A 19849-nucleotide genomic window follows, 5' to 3' on the forward strand; every position below is an offset into this window, starting at 1 on the left:
ACCTAAGGAAGCAATCGGATGGACTATTACTGACATTAGGGGGATTAATCCAATCTTATGTCATCATAAGATATAATTTGAAGAAGGAAAGAAATTGGTAGTTGATGCTCAGCGATGCCTCAATCCCACAATGAAAAAAGTAGTGAAGAATGAGTTGTTAAAATGGTTAGAAGCATGGATCGTTTATCCTATCTTTGACAATGAGTAGGTAAGTCAAACACAATGTGTTTCTAAGAAAGGAGGCTTAACAGTGGTCGCAAATGAAAAAAATGAGTTAATCTCAACTCGAACTACTTCTAGATGGTGTGTATGCATTGATTATAGGAAACTGAATGATGCAACTGAGAAGGATCACTTTTCACTTCCTTTTATTGATCAAATTCTTGACAGGCTGGCAGGAAATGAGTATTAATGTTTCCTTGATGGGTATTTAGGATACCATCAAATTCATATCCATTCAGATGATCAAGAGAAGACTATGTTCACATATCCACAAGGAACATATACTTTTCAAAGGATGTTGTTCGAACTATGTAATGCTCCAACTACTTGCATGAAATGTATTACTGTAATTTTCTCCAACATGCTAAAAGAAGGCTTAGACACTTTCATGGATGATTTTTCTGTTTATGGAGAATAATTTACAAAATGTCTAAATAATTTGGAACGAGTCTTGGAAAGATGCGGAGAAATCAATTTGAATCTTAATTGGGAAAAATAACACTTTATGGTAAAAGAAGGAATCATTCTCTGGCATCAAATTTCTAATAAAGGATTAGAGGTAAAAAAAGCAAAAATTGAAATAATAGAGAAGTTAACATACCAACAAACATTCAAGGTGTGCGAAACTTCTTAAGACATGTGAGCTTCTATTGAAGGTTTATAAAAGACTTCGCAAAATTTCAAAACCCTTGAGTCAATTGCTTTAGAAAGACACACCTTTCGACTTCAACGACAAATGTATGCAAGCCTTTGATACCTTGAAGAAAACAATATTTTCTGCCCCTATCATAGTAAGCCTGATTGGACGAAACGATTTGTAATCATGTGTCATGGGCTCTACTAAATTTTCAATTTGTATTAAGTTGAATTAGGTGATGTTTAAGGTTGCAGTTTTGTGTATTTGAATGATTTAATGGTTGAAATGGATGATAGTTGCCATAAGGAAGTTGTCTTAGGTGATAGGAAGTGAAATACTTAAGATTCAAGGTGGAAAAATTCCCGTCGCGACGTCGGGTTCTTGAAGTCATGACCAGCCTTACTCAGTAAGTGATGTCGCAATGTGGTACCTTTATGGTCGTAACAAGCTCTAGTCAATGAGTGACGTCGTGACATAGTATCCATGAAGTTGTAACAAGTGCTCGATAGTTTGGAACTTTACATTTATGTCCTTAAACAACCCTTGCTTACCTAGGGAGCTTTCGTAAGCTCGTATTAAGCTCAGATAAGTTTATAAATCATATTATAATTGTATTATGAGCTTAATAACTTGAGTAAGAATGTTTAATTGATATGTAATTACTATAAACGATTCGGCAATGAATATGACATCTTGGTACCTTGACCCGACGATCAGGTCAGTTAAAGGGTGTTACACAAGTACCGCTTCAGTTTCTCAAAAGATCTTTGACAATCCTTTGTCCACTTGAAAGGTGCCATAGAGTCATGAAGAAAAGAAGGCACCTATCAACTATCTTTGAGACAAATTTGTTCAATGCCACTGTAATAGCCTGAATTTCAATGATGTCGAAAATAGTGGTTTGAGACCATCAAATCCGACAAATGAACTCGTAGATTATATTATTTAATATTTACGAGCCAAATGTAGTTTTTAAAAGATTTTTGGAATAGTAAATTGTGTTTTATAAAGATTTATTTGGTCAAAAAATTGAGAAAAAGAGGTATTGAGATCTCGATGTTATAAACCGAGCTATAAATATTTTTATAAATATTTACGGAATGTCAATAAGGTAGTGTTAAAATGTCGTTAGAAAATTTTGACGTTTGGGTGGTCAATTAAATAAAAGGGATTAAATTGGAAAATGTGTAAAAGTTGCTAAAAGGATTAAATAGCTCAATTGTCAAATGAGGAAGGACTTAAAGTGAAAATAAGCCCAAATGAGATATTTTGGGCTACAATAGCTGAGAAAAATCAGGAAATGGGTGAAATAAGGGCAAAATTGGAAAATTGCCAAAATTTGCTAAATAAAAATGGGATTAAATTGGAATATCTAGAATTCTCTTCATTTCTCTTCATATTCATCAGCTGAAAAACAGCCATGGAAGGGGATTCAAGCTGGTTTTCATGCTCTAGCTTCATGTAAGTTTAATTCTTGCTTTCTCCTTGAAATTTCTATGTTTTTGGAATTTTACAATTGGGTCGAACTTACTATTTCATTAGTTTTTGATTCCATGGCTAATTTTTAAAGTTTTTATGGATGAGTGCTGAAATAATATGATGAATAATCATAGAATTGAAGCTTTACTTTTGGTATATGATGATTTTATCAAGTAAAATTGATGGAAAATTCATTTTAGGACCTAATTAAGAAAGAGTTTGGAATTAATGTCTAATGCTAAAGTTCTGATTTTTAGGGGTTATGAAGAAGTTTAAAATGATAGACTAAAGTATTAATTGAGAAAAATTAGCTCAATTGAGGGGTTAATTGAGCAAGGACTGAATTGTATAAACTATGAAATTTGGGGCAAAATGAAAATTAACATTTTTCATTAAAACTGTTTTGGACAGCAGCAGTAGTGTAACTTTGAAAAATCACCAAAAATTGTATAAATCAAATTAGAGGATGAATAAAATATGAAATTAAATCTTATTGAGTCTAGTTTCTTATAAAAGAAACTATGTAAGCAATGGAATTGTGAATCATGAGATATAATAAATTTTATGAGACAAGGTCAGAATGATTTCGGGTTCCCCTGTTTTGACTTTGGAAAATCATAAAAAATTGGAGAAAAATAATTACGGGCTTAAATTTATATGTTTAGAATCCTTAATGAGCCTATTTTCCATAAAAACAAATGAAAAAATCATTTGAATCTTTTACGAGGATATAATTAATTTTTAGTGAAGAAGAGTCGGAACTGTTAGACAGCAGAAGAGGGGTAACTTTAAAGAATAAACTGTACTTATTGGCTAAACCAAAAATTCTGAAAATTTTATGGTAAGAAGATATATGAGTCTAGTTTTAGGAAAAATTATCAGATCTTAATTTGGAGTTATATAGCTCCAGATATAAATAATTTAGTGACTATGACACAGGTGGACAACTTGAATATTCATAAAAGTAAATAATAAAGATTATAGATAAGGTTACTTACAAGTGTGTTATATACATTAAGGATGTGGAATGGGGAGGAGGAGGAGGAGGAAAATATATATGAATATCCAGCTAGCATGGCTAATTTGCATGTTTTAGGCTTAAGGACTGAATTGAATAAAAGTAAAACTTCAGGGGTAATTTTGTAAAAATGTCAAAAATGACCAAATTGAAGGGAATGAATTTTTTTATTATCTAAATTAATAAATTGAATGAAATTTTCAATTTAAGATCGGGTGAAAATTGGGAAAATGGTAAATTACCAAAATGCCCCTTAATCTTGATATTTCTGCAATTTCGCCAAGTAAGTTCGTGTAACTTGAATTATATTCTTAAATGCTTGAAATGCATGTTTTTTTATATGAATATGATTTGAATGTTCATTATATGGAAATTTATGAAACATTGATATATTTGAAAAAAAAAGGGAAAAAAATCACGGTTGAATGGAAGGAAAATTCGATGGATCTCTGAAAAGGAATTGACGGTAAAAAGGATCTAGCCCGGACGGGTGATCCTATCCTGATATAGCCCTCTCGAAGAATATGTGGAAAATGGATTTAGCCCGGGCGGGTAATCCGAATTAGGGTCTGAATTTAGCCTGGACTGGTAATTCAGATCCAAGCTCATTAGAGTAATTGTCGTTGCAGGGGATTTAGCCTGGGCTGGTAATTCCGACAATACTCTATGAGTTTATATTACAGGGGATTTAGCCTGGACTGGTAATCCCACTGTAAGGATGAGGTTCGCGGGAGTGTGCTCTCTGATATGGAATGTGTAAGACCATGGTTGAAAGATACCATGGCAACGTGATATGGAATATGTAAGACCATGGTTGAAAGATACCATGGCAACCTGATATGAAATGTGTAAGACCATGGTTGAAAGATACCATGACAACCTGATATGAAATGTGTAAGACCATGGTTGAAAGATACCATGGCAATGTGATATGAAATGTGTAAGACCATGGTTGAAAGATACCATGGCAACGTGATATGAAATGAATAAGACCATGGTTGAAAGATACCATGGCAACCTAACATGAAATGAGTAAGACCATGGTTGAAAGATACCATGGCAACATGACGGGAAAATGAATAAGACCATGGTTGAAAGATACCATGGCAACATGACAGAAAACGAGTAAAACCATCGTTGAAAGATATTATGACATCATGTTGAAGATAAATAAGGCCGAGGAAGAGAAACGCCAAGAAATCTATTGAACAATCGATATTCAGGTAATATGTATAAGATGGAATGGTTATATGAAATGGTTGTGTGAAATGTTTACAAGAATTGGTCATATGGAAATATATGTACAAAATAGTTGTATGAAATAATTAAGAAGATAGATAAATGAAATAAGTATGGGTACATGAAATGTAATTTATGTTAAGTTTAATACAAACTATTACCGAAATAAATATATACAAGATATAAGGAAATGATGGTGCATGAAATATTGACATAACGAAATGAATGATATATGCTTATGAAGAAACAGTAAGAGAATAATATATTTTGTGACATGTACATATATAATTATCTTTGATATGTTGATACAAGGAAATTATGTAAGTTGAGACTATTATTAAATTCAAGTGTGATATGTTGAGAAAATAGGTATATTAATGTTGAATTTATATGAAATATGTGCAAGTATACTAATAATGTTGTTGTTTGACGCTTAGACAAGTGCCAAGCTATTAATTGAATGGTAACATGTTTAATTATAAGGAGCATTGAAATGGTAAGTACTTAGATGAAAATATAATTTAAGATTTTACGAAAATTTTTATGATCTCGATTTTATTCCAGTTGGTTTCTAATGTATGTTTTAGGCTTCGAGAGCCCAATAGAGAGACGTTATGATTATTTCAAAATATGAATAATAAATGACTCAAAATTATCTTAAAATGTTTAGTAAATTCCGGTAATGCCTCGTACCCTATTCTGGCAATGAATACGGGTAGGGGGTGTTACAGCCACAGTTTTGCCTATCAACCTATGAATATCCTTCGTATCTGGGGAGTTAAGTTAAGAATAGCTTTGATATTCTATGGGTTGGCTTTGATTCCTCTACCAGAGATCATGAATCCCAAAAATTTACCCACACCAACACCGAACGCACACTTGATTGGGCTTAGTTTTATGTTATACTTTCTCAAAATTGTGAACACTTCTTGTAGATCCTTGACATGTTGCTTTGTGGTCACACATTTGACCAACATATCATCGATGTAGGCCTCAACGCTTCACCCAATATGATCATTGAATAATTTGTTGATCAGGCATTGCTATGTAGCGTCCAGATTACGATGACTACTCAACATGACTATATTTGACATCCAGATTTGGTCTTGTTTTTTTAAGTGAAATTGCATGAATTTATATTTGTGTAATTTGCAAACCATGCATACATTTTGCATTCTTAGGATTTTTCTTAGGAGTTTTTTTATATATATATATTTTATATGTTTTTAGGTAGTTTGAATTAATTTAAAAGTGTTTTATGGCTTGATTGTAGGTAAACCTAGCTTAAACAAGGATTGAAGATTGCATGAAGGTGAAACGAAGAGGAAAAGCCCGATGCAATGCTTGGGGCGAGTGCTGCAACGCCTTGTTTGTTTGGTTGGGATATTTTTTACCTGATTTTGCTTCTTCTTCTTCTTTACTATTTTTGTCCCTTTAACAATTAGACTGAGTTGTAAAAAACTAATTTAAAGATAAGTTAAATAAGGGCTATTAGTGTTTCAGTTTTCTTTAGTTTTCAAGAGCAATTACTTGCAAATTTTGTTTTGCGAATTTCAATAAACTTTTGGATTTGGATTATGGGAATAAGATTTCTATTTTCATTTATATATCTCCCTCATCTTTGTTTTTTCAATTAGTTGATTTAAATTTCAGAATGAATTAAATCTTTTCAAGTGGTTATTTAATTCGTTGTTAATAGTTAACTTGGGATACAAATATAATAATAATAATAATAATAGAGAAGAGTTGGACGAGTTATGTAACACCCCTCACCCGTATCCCTCGCCGGAACAGGGTTCGAGATGTTACCCAACTTAAACTCAATCAATCACACAAAAACCGTGCCGAAAAATTTCAATCAATTTAAAACTTTTCTTTTCACATGTAATCTGTCCATATATGGGCTTACGAGGCCCAAAACATCACTAGCCAACATAGGCTTATTTACATGGCCAAAACACTTTATCAATACAAGCCACCACCTTTGGCTAAATTATAATATCATATACTCAACATTAAAACCCTATACATGCCATAGACTCGAAATACTAGAATTTACTTACACCAATAGCGTGAGCTCGACAGTGTGATAATATCTCCGGCGAACTCCAACCCGAGCAAGTAACTGGAGCCAACAATCTATAGAACAGAGAACATAACAAACGGAGTAAGCTTTCATAAGCTTAGTAAGTTTTAAGCAGTGCAAACAATTAAATGCAATTATACTTCGATTATTCAATTTCTCAAAAGGCCATTTTCTAGGTATATTACCATTTGGCCGAATATATACAAGCACATAATGCACATTCAGCATTCTTATAACATTTAATCTGAATTCATATAACATAAATAAATCAAAAACTTTCACACCTTGACCGAATGTATCATGGTCATAGATATAGTTATAACATTTATTCACATATGTATCACATTATACACTCGTGATTCCATTCAAATCGAACTCACATATGAGTACATAGTGCATACCTGGCCCACTTAACGTATTGAATGTATTCATTTGTCAAACTAATACGAGGTGCCTTAACCTTAGACTTTTATTCATTCACCGGTATTTCACCTGCTAGGCTCGAGGCCCGATATCATTTCACCGGCATTATAGCCTACTAGGCTCGAAAGGCCCGAATAATGTCTCACCGGCATAATAGTCTGCTAGGCTCAAAGGCCCGAATATAATACCAACACTAGGCCTGCGGGATTTAACCCGGATATAATACCAGCACGAAGCCTGCGGGATTTAACCCGGATATATTACCAGCACGAAGCCTGCGGGATTTAACCCGGATATAATACCAGCACGAAGCCTGCGGGATTTAACCCGGATATATTACCAGCACGAAGCTTGCGAAATTTAACTCGGATATCATATTTCGATAAACAATTCACCTGTTCTTTCCCACTTTCATAACTTATACTTCAATCATGTATAACTGAAACACATATCTATGAACAAAGATTTTCATCCTTTCAACCACATAGGGTTTAATTTCACATTGGAACACATATCTTAGTACATCAGTTAATAGTATCAAATTCAACTAGATATGCTAGTCACATACGACTCATAACTTAAATTTAATGTTCAGTCAACAAAAAGAACATATGTATATTTTCACTGAAGCATCATCTCAATACAATACATCTTGCTCACTGATTCGTACGCAACCATTCAAATTAGCAATTATAAGACGGTTCCGTACATAGCTCATCCTTATCGATAATTTACAATGGTTTTACCCTTACTCACCTATATGAAATAGGCATTTTCACCTATGCTTCTCAATTCACATTCATGATTCAATTCCAATCGATTTAACATGCATAAGTACATATCGCATACCTGACCAACTTGATGTATTGAACGAAATCGATTGTCAATTTAACAAAAGGTCTCATAGTTGAACATAAACATGAAACCATTTCTTATATGTTCGATTCACATCAATCATCAAATTTATTTAATTCACATGTACTTAATTAGGTTGTTCGTACCTGAATAATTTACTTTACGGAACGAATCCACATATCGTAATATCTCTACCAGCACATATACGGCATAGGTTATTCATTGTAACACTCATTTAGTGCATCAAATTTCCAAATCCAATTCAACTTAAGCATAATAGCCATAATCGGCTTATAGCCTTAAATCATTACATATTCGGCACATTAACTAAATAAAATTTACATTTATCATTACATATTCGGCACATTAACTAAATAAAATTTACATTCTCTTTGCCATATTAATTTAACTCTTAGGCATATAAAAAGGAATCAAGCTTAAACACTTAAGAACTTACCTCGAATGTTGCCGAACGATTACAACGGCTATTCGACTACTTTCTCTTTTCCCTTATCCGAATTTGCCCCTCTATGCTCTTGAGCTTAAATTCAACAATTTTAAACTTAGTCATTATTCGACTATTCAAGCATCACTTTCAAAATATTATATATATATTCGAATTCCACACCTGCAGATCATAGTAAGCTTATAAGAAATCAATAAGCGACTCATTAACAAATTTTTGTCAATGTTTACCACATAATCAAAATTTCACTATAAGCTGTCTTCCTGAGCAATAGTCACTAAATCATTTATAAATGGAGTTACAAAACCCTAAATCAATTTTCGTTAATTTTCCCTGAAAATAGACTCATATATCTTCCATCCATAAAATTTTAAGAATTTTTGGTTTGGCCAATCAATACCAGATCTTTCTTAAAGTTTCCCTTGTTTCACTATTTGACTAATCTGACCACTCTTCACTACGAATCGAATTTCTCATTTTACAGAATTCAAAATATGTTCTCGTTTATTTCATTTGAAACTAGACTAATTAAGGAGTCTAAGCATATAAACTTAATCTTATAACCATTTTTGTATAATTTATAATGATTTTATAAAAACAAAACAGAGGATCTAGAAGTCATTTTGACCCTGTCCCACATCACTTCAAATATCTCATTATCGGAAACTCTTTTTCTTACACGGTTTCTTTTATAAGAAACTAGACTCATTAATCTTTAATTACATAATTTATTATGATTCTAAATCATCTCCCACAATTTATGGTGATTTTCCAAAATCACGTTACTGCTGCTGTCCCAAGCAGATTTATTACCAAATCACTCTTTCACACATACCTTGCATGCATGTTATTTAAACATGCATATCACAAATCAATCATCACATACCTATGATTTCACTTAAGCATAATCTCTATTTCATCATTTTAAAGCACAAACATTACTCAATATTATCCAAGTTCACATTCGGCCATAATACACACAACATGTTAGCCGATTTTCCCCCTTAGCATCTAAGGCACATGCATGCTCATTTGCTTGGCTCAACTTCACCTATCTTCCATTTTTCATCAAAATAACATGAAACAACAACCATTTCCCTCATTTCAATTCATGACCGAATGCTCACAACACAACCAAAAAATCAAAATATGCTTCATGAGTTAAGGTAGAATCAAGAAGAACTCATGAACATCAAGATAGAAGCAAACTACCATGAACTTACCTTGCACCTTCTTCCCCCTAATGACTGAATTTGTCAAGAGCTTTCTCCTCTCTTGCTCTCCTATTTTCAGCTATGATGAACAAAGATGGACAAAACTTTGTCCTTCAGTTCCTTTTGTTATTTTATTACTCTTTATTTATGACATAAAATGACACATATCAATTAGTACCATAACTTCATGTCTTAATTTATTATTATCAAGTGCACATGTTGTCTACCACCAACATGATGGTCGGCCACTACACATAAAATGGGAGGTTTGACATGCAAATCCTCTTATTTTGCTCTACAAATTATTTGCCCACTACAAATTAGCCTATAGCATTTTCAGAAATTTTCACATAAGTCCTATTTCATAATTTCACTCACAATTGACAAAATCAAAGCATGAAATTTTCACACATGCACTTTCACATGAAACAAACACAAAATATAACATCTAATTATTTTTGTGACTCGGTTTTGTGATCCCGAAACCACTTTCCAACTAGGGCCAAATTAAGGCTGTCACAAGTTAACTTAGATAGTAAAGAATTGATTTAGTTAATTTCTATAAAAATATATAATAAGTAAGTTCTACACAACATAATGACTACTTTAGTTATAAACCCTAAATTCATCAATAATTATAATACCCCTTATTAATCCCTAATAATAATAAAGGATAGAATGAATGTGGAAGGGATTATCCTAACTTCTTTTCTTCACATGTGAACACTTTTTTTTTTATTTATTTTTATTTTATAATACAACATCAATAATTCAAATTTTATTATTTAATTACATCATGATTCATTACCTTAATTTAAGATATATGTTATAATTTTTCATTTCATATCAACACTATCTTCACATATACTTTATAACTATTATTTTAATATCATTTCATATCTACTCTATTATTAATTCATAATTTTTTAAAATAAAAAATCATATTATTTTATTTTGATTATAACCACAAATCATATTTGTATCTTAAGATTTATTCAAGTTATATATGAATATTATTATCAAATATTTCTAATTACAATTTCATTATCTGTAATTTCATTGTGCTTAAAAAATAATTACTTTTTTTTATTACTTTCTATTGAGGGAAGTTGGTATCAAACCCTCAACGGAAGATATTATCCTACACAGAGTGTATGTATCCTGCACTATTGGCCAAATAAGGTGATTTTCCTCAAATGAATTAATTATTGTAGCTCATCATTATCATTTTATGTTATTGTTATTAAATTACTTGAAGCATTTTTATATATTAACAATATATTTGGTCGAATGTAATACCATAGCCATTACAACTATATTCCGTGGGCCCACCCTAAACACCTGTTTGGCTCAATGAAATGCCCTTTTTATGGGCTTATTCCATTACGGGTCTATGCAGTAAAATTGCCTGATTTCTATTTTGTTTCCTCACCACCGAATACTGATTCGGTGTTTAAGGAGACCATCACCACAAAAACTCTCCCCACTTTTCCCTCTCCCATTTTCTTACCTGAAACACTCCCCTTTTTCTCCCTCCGTTCCTTCCATATTCCTCTCTTCCAATTTTTCTGCCCTCTTTTTTCTGCTTTCTTTTTCTTTCTCTCAATAGAGTTTTTCTTTTCCTCTCTTCCATTTCTTATTTTTGATTTATAAAATTACATCGATTGTTGGAAAGAGCAAGAGGGTTCTTAGAAGGGGAATTGAAATCTAAATCGAAAACCGAAAATGTTGAGGGTAAACCGAGTGATAAACTAGGCACGAGCTTCGATTTCAAATTGTCAATACCTCCTAAGTCATGACCCAAAGATTTCCCCTTCACATCCTCAATATTTCGCTTCAAAATCATCCATTCGCTTCTTCGATATTTACAAGGCAATTCCTCCATCTCCCCATTTTTAACTCTAAAATATTTGATTTTTTAAGTTATAGTTCTTTCTAACTTTTTGTCTTGTGCGTGCAGCTTGCAAACAAGGATCAAGTCGAGAAAGAACGAGCATGACTGTAAGTTTAAGCTTTGTTTGTTTATTGAAATTTTGTTAGGTGCTCTTTTTTCCATAAAATTTAATATAAATAATTGTTTTAATTTAATTTAGGGCAGTGCTGATGAATTGAATAGAGGATATTTTGATGATATGTCTGAGCTAAAACAACACGGTGGTAAGGTATTAACTGAAATGGCTCATGTATGTTATAATTTTGTTTTCTTCATTACATGCCATAATTTAGTTGCAAAATATTGTGAGGCTTTTGTCCTTTGATGATGATTTATTCTGATATTTTCTTCTCTCCTGTTAAATTTTACCATGTCGAAGAGATGGTTGTTGGTATGTTTTGAATGCATTCTGTTTATCTTTACATGATTCTAACAAAATAGAGACACATACACATGTAGAGACGCACATCAGAGTGCAATTTTTGTATTCCAGTTTCTACATTTTGTTGTAGATCATTTGATCAGGCATGTAAATGTTTAGGCTTATAGCTTGTTTTTATTTCTAATGCATGAATTTCTCAGAAGTTTTATGTACATTGTGGAACTTTTCTTCTATATGGTTGTGTGTTTCATCTTTTCCTTTCTTACAGGGGATGAGCGATCTGCTATCTCCAATTTTGTTTGTGATGGAGGATGAGTCAAAATCATTTTGGTGTTTTGTGGCACTGATGGAACGCCTTGGGCCCAATTTTAATCGTGATCAAAACGGCATGCATTCTCAGCTTTTTGCATTATCTAAGGTCTCTCTCTCTTTTACAGACGCACACTCACACACACAAACATACTTAAGTGATGGATTTGTTATGTTTTTTGTCAAAATGACCAAGACCTTTTTCTTGTTCTAAACTTTGGGATATGACTGTTTAATGGTAATCTCATGCTTTATATAACTTCCAACAACCTCCTGCCCCTGTTGACCCCTTTGGCATGGGGTTAAATTTTCTCCTCCTCTATTGTAGAAAAGGGCAATAGTGTTTATGTTTAGAATTCTTGACCATAAGTTTCTGTATAATTAAGACCGTTTAACTTTGTAAGTGTGTCAATTGGTCAGAGAATTCTGGCAATTGTTTTGGAGACTTCTTTAATTATTAAAATTTTTTATTCTTTTTCATCTTGTGCGGCTCCCTGAAATTTCAGCCTTTGTGTTGGTGTAAAGTTAAAAAGCAATAGTAGTATTGATATGATATGGATCCAGTCTGAGTTTGTAAAGCTTCAAACTTTGAATCAGAGTTTGTGGTGCGGCTTTTTGGGAGACTTCCACATGATGATATAGCTGGCCTCAGAACTTTTGTTTTATTGTAAAAGATTACATGTTTTGATGAGAATAGAGCATCATATTTCCCATCCTTTTCTTGAGTTAACAACTACGATATAGAAACTGGTATAACATGACCACTTTTGGTTTCATCAGTCTTTGAATAGAAGTCATCAAACTAACTTTTCTTCTTGGAGATCTTTGGATGTCATTTGTGTTCTTAGGAAGGAAACAACATAAAGTAGTTTATAACCAGCTAACCCACTTCTCCCTTGCCCATAAACAACATAAAGAAGATTAAATGGTATCATGACACTATATTTTCTGACAAAGAATTTATAAATGGCTAAACCAAGTAAATCAATATCATGAACAGAGATTTGGTCTCTGATTTTGAACTGTACTACTTTTTTCAGCTGGTGGAGTTGCTAGACAGAAGCAGAATGACTGCTTGAATTATTTCTTTTGTTCCGCTGGATTCTAATACAGTTTAAAAGGTCAGGCTCTTGGACTTGATAGTTCCTTACCTTTCCTTCCTTGCCAACATTCATTTTAGGCTGCATTTTCCTTTAATAATGCGCTGCACATATTTCCTGCTCTCACATTCCTGTTTTCAATCGTACCAGTTGAAATGGCTCATGTAAAGTAAAATTGTATCCTTATGCTAGTGTTAGTTTTATTTCAAATTCACTTTCTTGTATTCTAGTTTTGTGTTAGACTTAAGTTATATGCCTATCAATATCCTATTGATGTTCCTTGCAGATACTTTTGGCTTGCCTGGAGTAGCTTAGTTCTTACACTAAAAGCCTGTTGGTTTAACAGGATGAACAAGTTCATAGTTTTGAGAGACCTCAATTTTGTTGTAGAAAACCTTGGTTTAAGTTTTTCAAAGGTACTGTTGTGGTATAATAATCTTACCATTACTGATGATGTGTAGAGTTGAATGAATTTTGTATTATTTTATTCAACAATTAGAATAAATTGTATTTATCTCTTCGATATCGAACCGGTTGGCAAAGCTGTTGAGTATTGTTATGGAGCATTGGGATTTGGTGGACAAAGTAACTAAGCAAATATACTGGCAATTCTAGGGAAACTTAAATTACCAAATCTTGAACCTTTTGGGGTTATATCATTTGGTATAATTTGTTTAATCATTTCCTTTAAAGCAATCATTAATGCAAAACTTTTTCATTAACGTCACCTTATAATGTAGATAAACAAACATTTTTTTGTTTCTTTTGGTTGAAAAAAGAAAAATAGCATCGAAAAATAAAAAGATGCTATTTTTCTTTTGGATGCTTTGTGACTTTTTCTTTTATTTGTAATAAAAATTGTGTTTAATACAATTAATTAATTTTAGATTATAACACAGGTAAAAAGTTTTATATAAAAATTATGTAAATAACAAATGGAACTTTAGTTGAAATCATAAAATTGAGATAAATTGAGAAGCAATGCATTCAAATAATAGTCTACTATTTTAAAATATAGTAAATAAAATTTTTAAATGTTTTAATATAATTAAATATAAAAATAAAAAATATTTTAGTATAATTTAATATAAAAATAATTATATTAAGAATTTTTATTAAATTATATTTAATAATAATTATATTAAAATATGATTAAATTATTTATTTTTATTTTTATTAAATTATATTTAATAATAATTTATTAAAATTTAATATTCATATCTAAAAAAAATTCTGCTAAGGGTATTATAGTCATTTTAATTTTTTTCTTTATGTTATTACATATCTATTTCATTCAACCAAACACAATAATACTATTACAGTTCTATTCCAATGCATTCAACCAAACAATTGAATTACTTATTATAGTCATATTCTACTAGAGCCCTATTCCATTACAGCTCTATTCCATTACAATCATATTCCATTCCAGTAAACCAAACGAACCCTAAATCCAATTTATATTTACTTTCTAAATTATCCTTTATTAATTTCGCAATTTATATTTTAAAATCAATCAGGAAAACGATTACTCAAATATTTCGCGATTTTATAGATGCATTTCATAAGAACATTCTTGGAAAAATATAAATAACAAATATGTCGAACTGTGGCTGCCTACAACACGATTAATAAATCTGGTTTCCTGTTCCTATCTTTTGACAGTCAACAAAGAGAACAACCTTAGCTCCCAAGAATTTAAGACACAAACAACCCCACCAATTTCTCAAAGTAGGGCTGGCAATGGGGATGATGAGGCTTTCCAAATGCTTGGTTTCGTTGTTGTTTCTTGTGGCTCTGTCGGGCTTCACCCATGGATTTGTGATGTCGCCTCACACTTTGCTTAACCGCTTGTCTCAAAACAGCAATTATTATTTAACCACTGAAGAGCACTGGTTCGATCAGACTCTCGATCACTATTCTCCTTACGTAATTCTCTACACCCTTTCTGTTTTTCTGATCTCTTTTCTTTTCTTTCCATTCCAAATTCTATTTCTTTATTCCCAAGTTTGCATCTTTTAATTTCATTTATCAAGCTTCATTAATTTGCGGGAAATCAAGTAAACTTTCTATTATTTTTCTGTACTTAATACGGGTATTTTCCCCCTGGCAGGACCACCGGCAATTTAAGCAACGGTACTATGAATTCCTTGACAACTTTCAAGTTCCCGATGGACCCATTTTCTTAAAAATTTGTGGGGAGTCTTCTTGCAGTGGCATAAGCAATGACTATCTCGGCGTAAATTCTACTATTTCGCTTCAAACCCATTTTTTTACAGAGAAAACGAATTTGATTTTGGAAGAAAATGTCTTAATAACTATTGTACTGTTATGAGTTTCAGGTTTTGGCCAAGAAGTTTGGGGCTGCCGTGGTTTCACTTGAGCATCGTTACTATGGGAAAAGCAGCCCTTTTAAGTCACACACAACGGAAAATCTGAAATATCTTTCATCTAAGCAGGCTCTCTTTGACTTAGCTGTTTTCCGTCAATGGTATCAGGTAAGTTAATCGTTTTTCCCTTTGATAAATCAGGTTTTTGTTTTTGCCGGGTTTAGCTTGCCTGGTATTGTCTTATTGGGTTTTTATTGGATTGACTGAAGTCAATTGTCTCATGTTTTAGTTGTTAAGTTCATGTTCACCTTATCATTTTTATTTATGGTGCTTCTGTTTTGTAGGAATCCTTAAACTTGAAGCGAAATAAAACAGGTGCTGAGAATTCATGGTTTGTTTTTGGCATTTCATACTCTGGTGCTCTTAGTGCGTGGTTTCGTCTTAAGTTTCCTCATTTAACATGTGGAAGCCTGGCAAGTTCTGGTGTTGTTCTTGCTGTTTACAACTACACTGATTTTGATAAGCAGGTAAGATCTCCCTTCACCTCACTTTTTTTGTATTACATTTTGCTATTTATCTGTTATCTTTTTAATTGTATAAACTAGTTCAATTGAGGATGAAGGTTTACAATTATTGTTCTTTCAAGGGTAAACATAGGAATTGAGAGATATAGTTCTGTTACTTTGTTTAATGTCTTAATATTTGGGACAGCCGGTGGTGGAAATTTGATGAGATTTGAGTGGTTTAAGGGAGTTCACCTTGTAACTATATGTTTGTATACTGAGATTTTTCTTTTCATTTCCTGAATATTTTCTTCAGTTATAGATTTTCCTTCACCTTCATTCACCTTATTCTTTTAACCCTCCACCATGTGCAGGTTGGTGAGTCAGCTGGTCCTGAATGCAAAGCTGTGTTACAAGAAATCTCTGAACTTGTTGATCGAAGTCTTGAATCAAACAGAAAAGAACTGAAGAAGCAGTTTGGCGCAGCTGAGGTTGAATCTTCTTTCCTTTTATTTCTCTATTGTAGAAATCCTCTACTTAAATTGCAAAGTGATGAGGTTTTAATACATTTTCATCTCCTGATACTGATGCTAATAATTTGTTTCTGTTTCCAGCTTGAGATTGATGGTGATTTCCTTTATTTCCTGGCAGATGCAGCTGTTATTGCGGTACATTTGCTTTCTCCTATTCTCCTCTAACTCACTAATAGTTCTGCTCTTTATTAATCTTAATCCCTATGAATCTGCAGTTTCAATACGGAAATCCGGATGCATTATGCACCCCTCTTGTTGAAGCAAAAAAGGCTGGAGAGGATTTGGTGGTATGCTTGTATTACACATTATGCGTCTTTGCAGTGTTCTCAGACTATATGATTTGTGGACAATAATTTCTTATACCTTTGCAGGCTGCCTATGCCAAATACGTCAAAGACTTCTACGTTGGAACTTTTGGTGTCAGTGTTGAAACTTATAATCAGAATCACTTGAAGAACACTGCTGTTAATGAAGGTAATTCCGATCGGCTATGGTGGTTTCAAGTGTGTACTGAAGTGGCCTATTTCCAGGTGGCACCCTCAAATGATAGCATCCGCTCTACCAAAATTAATACAAAGTATGTTTCTAAAATCACGTAATGTAATTGATGCTAAGGTTGCTTTCTGTGTCTACTTCTGCTATCTGTACTTTTGTCAGATTGCAAAAGTGTGTAGTGAATGATTTTTCTTCCCTATGTTTTTGTGACCATCCGATCATACAAATGTATTTGCTCGTATTGCAGATACCACTTGGATCTTTGCAAGAACGTCTTTGGAGAAGGCATCTACCCAGAGGTTGATATGACAAATATATACTATGGAGGCACAAAAATTGCAGGTCAAGGCATAATCTTTCTTGTTTTTCTGCCTTTTCTTTGCTGTGAATTTTCCATTGCTTTTACAAAAGTTTAGTCTTGTAGGCTTCTAGCATTAAAGGCTTTTGAGCCTTTTCCTTCTTTGGTCAATCCCTGTTATGGTAATTGCTGGTCTGGATTTGCCTTTGCTGCTTCTGGTTGTCTAGCATATAATTTTCCCTTCAAACATGCACCCCACCTTCAGACACCTACAGACAGTCTTGCTTGGTCCTGTCAGTGTTTGCTACTTCCATGCCAGCAGACCTAGGTGTTGGACTCATTGATTGTATGCATGCAAAAAATGGGGTATTCTGTCTAGATGTTCTTATAAGCCCAGTTGATGCTTCTTGTGTAAAATATCATTTCTTTGATGTCGTTTCAAGAAATTATCTTCAATCTCTATAGATTAAAGCCTTCTATTCAGCTTAATGCCAGGTGTATTCATTCATTTCCATCTAAATCTTTGGGTTTACTTAAGTCAAAAACAAACTATGTTGTACTTGTATATGAAAGGAAGTGAGTGATTATGTTTGTCCGAAGGAAAATGCATGGCCTCAAAGTCGAGAGAGATGAACAGTTCTTTTAGCATTTGAGGGCTAAATACTTAACTTAATCCTGGCATAAAAGAAAAAAAGATTAAAATAATGGTTTACATTTTTGTTGGTTATATTCTCGTGCTTGTACCAGTGCACTCAGTAACATGCATATACTATAGTTCCGTTGGCCTTAGAAACATATGAATTTGCAGGTTCAAAAATCGTTTTTACAAATGGCTCACAGGATCCATGGCGCCATGCTTCCAAACAGACATCATCTCCAGACAGTAAGTTTCCATTAACATTACCAATTACTTTGATGAATACCCAGATTCCAAATTAATAGAAGAGGCTTAAGGAACTCTTACGATGTGATTAAGAAAAGTGCTATTTTCTTTAGGTTGTGAGGTTATCTAGAAAATGGAAATAACTTAATAGTATTGATCAATAATTTGCTGTATTTCACCTTTTTATCATAGTTCACTCTAAGAACTTACTGTGGAACATTTCAGTGCCTTCGTACATTATTACTTGTCATAATTGCGGCCATGGAACTGATATGCGAGGATGTCCCCAATCGCCTTTAAGCATTGAAGGTAAGAACTGTGTTGCTAATGGAATCTACGCTATGTTGAAAAACCCAATAAGTTAATGTTTTAAGCACATTTTGGCAGTCAATAGCACATATTCGAGTTTCAAGCACATTCTCTAAAGTTGTGATCTAATTTGTCATTTCAGGTAATGCTGAGAACTGCAGCGCCCCTGATGCAGTGAACAAAGTGAGGCAAAAGATGATAGAACACATCGACTTGTGGTTGTCTGAGTGCAAGGGCACGGGTAGGAGTTCCCTGTAAACTTGTAGGGCATAAACCCAGATATGTAAAGATGCAAAACCATAAATAAACCATTATGTTTTTGTATGTGACGTTATGAACAGAACTGATAGCCAAGGCATTGCCGGTGTTATTCGTCTGTAACATGTACTTTACACTCAGGTTCCCTTTTCATGTAATACATGTCTGGCATCATAATAATCAAAGAACAATATTTGCATGACTTGATCGGGTCTTCGGGTGACAGCCGTATATCCTCACCAACTAAACTGCAACAGCTTGATATTTAGATAACATATTGAAACAGTGAGCAAGATATTTAGATAACATTATTGCTAGCCTGAAATAGATTGGTAAACACACTTTTCTAAGACCACAGTTTCTGACACTTTTGTTGCCTTTCTTCCTTTAAAGATAGTTGAAATACAAAGCTCTTTCTTAATGTACAGTATTCAAGTAATTTCGTTTTCTTATTTAAGAAAATGAAGTGTATATATATTAAATGACTGGATGAAATACATCGTTATGTATCTAAATTTGACAATTTTTTTAATTTGGTATCTTCATTTCACATTGTTTCTCCTAATTTAGTATTTGAGTTTTTTGGGTATAATTTGGTACTTGAATTTGACATTTTTTTTTTAAATTTGGTGCCTAAGTTTTTTCTATGTTCAATTTGATATTCAAACGTTAAATGATATACAAATTACCCAAAATACTAATCATCGTGTTATGCTATAAAAATATCGTTAGCGTTAGGAGAAATTTGTGTTAAAAAATTATACATTGAATTATACTTAAAGAATTGATATTAAGAAAACAATAGTTCTAAAACTGAAAATAAAATAAATTCATTATTTTAAATTAGTAAAATGAAATTAAAAATTAAAATAAAAGT

General features: G+C 32.7%; 1 protein-coding gene and 1 long non-coding RNA gene across 3 annotated transcripts; both read left to right on the forward strand.

Annotated features, from left to right (window-relative positions):
- Positions 1 to 11593: 11593 nt before the first annotated feature.
- On the forward strand, positions 11594 to 13893 carry LOC107896568 (uncharacterized). Of its 2 annotated transcripts, none has more exons than XR_001683779.2 (5): positions 11594 to 11640; positions 11738 to 11801; positions 12223 to 12372; positions 13304 to 13384; positions 13650 to 13893. It is a non-coding gene; the product is annotated as an uncharacterized lncRNA (long non-coding RNA). The 2 variants fall into 2 exon arrangements; XR_001683778.2 differs by having other exon boundaries at positions 11597 to 11640; positions 11733 to 11801.
- A 1011-nt stretch (positions 13894 to 14904) lies between these two features.
- On the forward strand, positions 14905 to 19174 carry LOC107896563 (probable serine protease EDA2). Its single transcript, XM_016821755.2, has 12 exons — positions 14905 to 15292; positions 15477 to 15602; positions 15706 to 15861; positions 16038 to 16220; positions 16571 to 16687; positions 16811 to 16864; positions 16945 to 17016; positions 17101 to 17306; positions 17472 to 17566; positions 18331 to 18405; positions 18631 to 18714; positions 18857 to 19174. Exons 1-12 carry the CDS (start codon positions 15107 to 15109, stop codon positions 18970 to 18972), a joined length of 1470 nt encoding a protein of 489 aa, XP_016677244.1. The 5' UTR covers positions 14905 to 15106; the 3' UTR covers positions 18973 to 19174.
- Positions 19175 to 19849: the final 675 nt, after the last annotated feature.

Source organism: Gossypium hirsutum, chromosome A11 (assembly GCF_007990345.1).
Source record: "Gossypium hirsutum isolate 1008001.06 chromosome A11, Gossypium_hirsutum_v2.1, whole genome shotgun sequence".
Classification (NCBI taxonomy): Eukaryota; Viridiplantae; Streptophyta; class Magnoliopsida; order Malvales; family Malvaceae; genus Gossypium; species Gossypium hirsutum.

What these genes read in the sequence shown, in the direction of transcription:
- LOC107896563 (XM_016821755.2), top strand. Translation starts at nt 15,107, where the DNA reads ATGGGGATGATGAGGCTTTCCAAATGCTTGGTTTCGTTGTTGTTTCTT. An exon ending in TAAGCAATGACTATCTCGGC is followed by an intron (nt 15,603 to 15,705) that starts GTAAATTCTACT and finishes TATGAGTTTCAG; the next exon opens with GTTTTGGCCAAGAAGTTTGG. An exon ending in TGGAGGCACAAAAATTGCAG is followed by an intron (nt 17,567 to 18,330) that starts GTCAAGGCATAA and finishes ATGAATTTGCAG; the next exon opens with GTTCAAAAATCGTTTTTACA.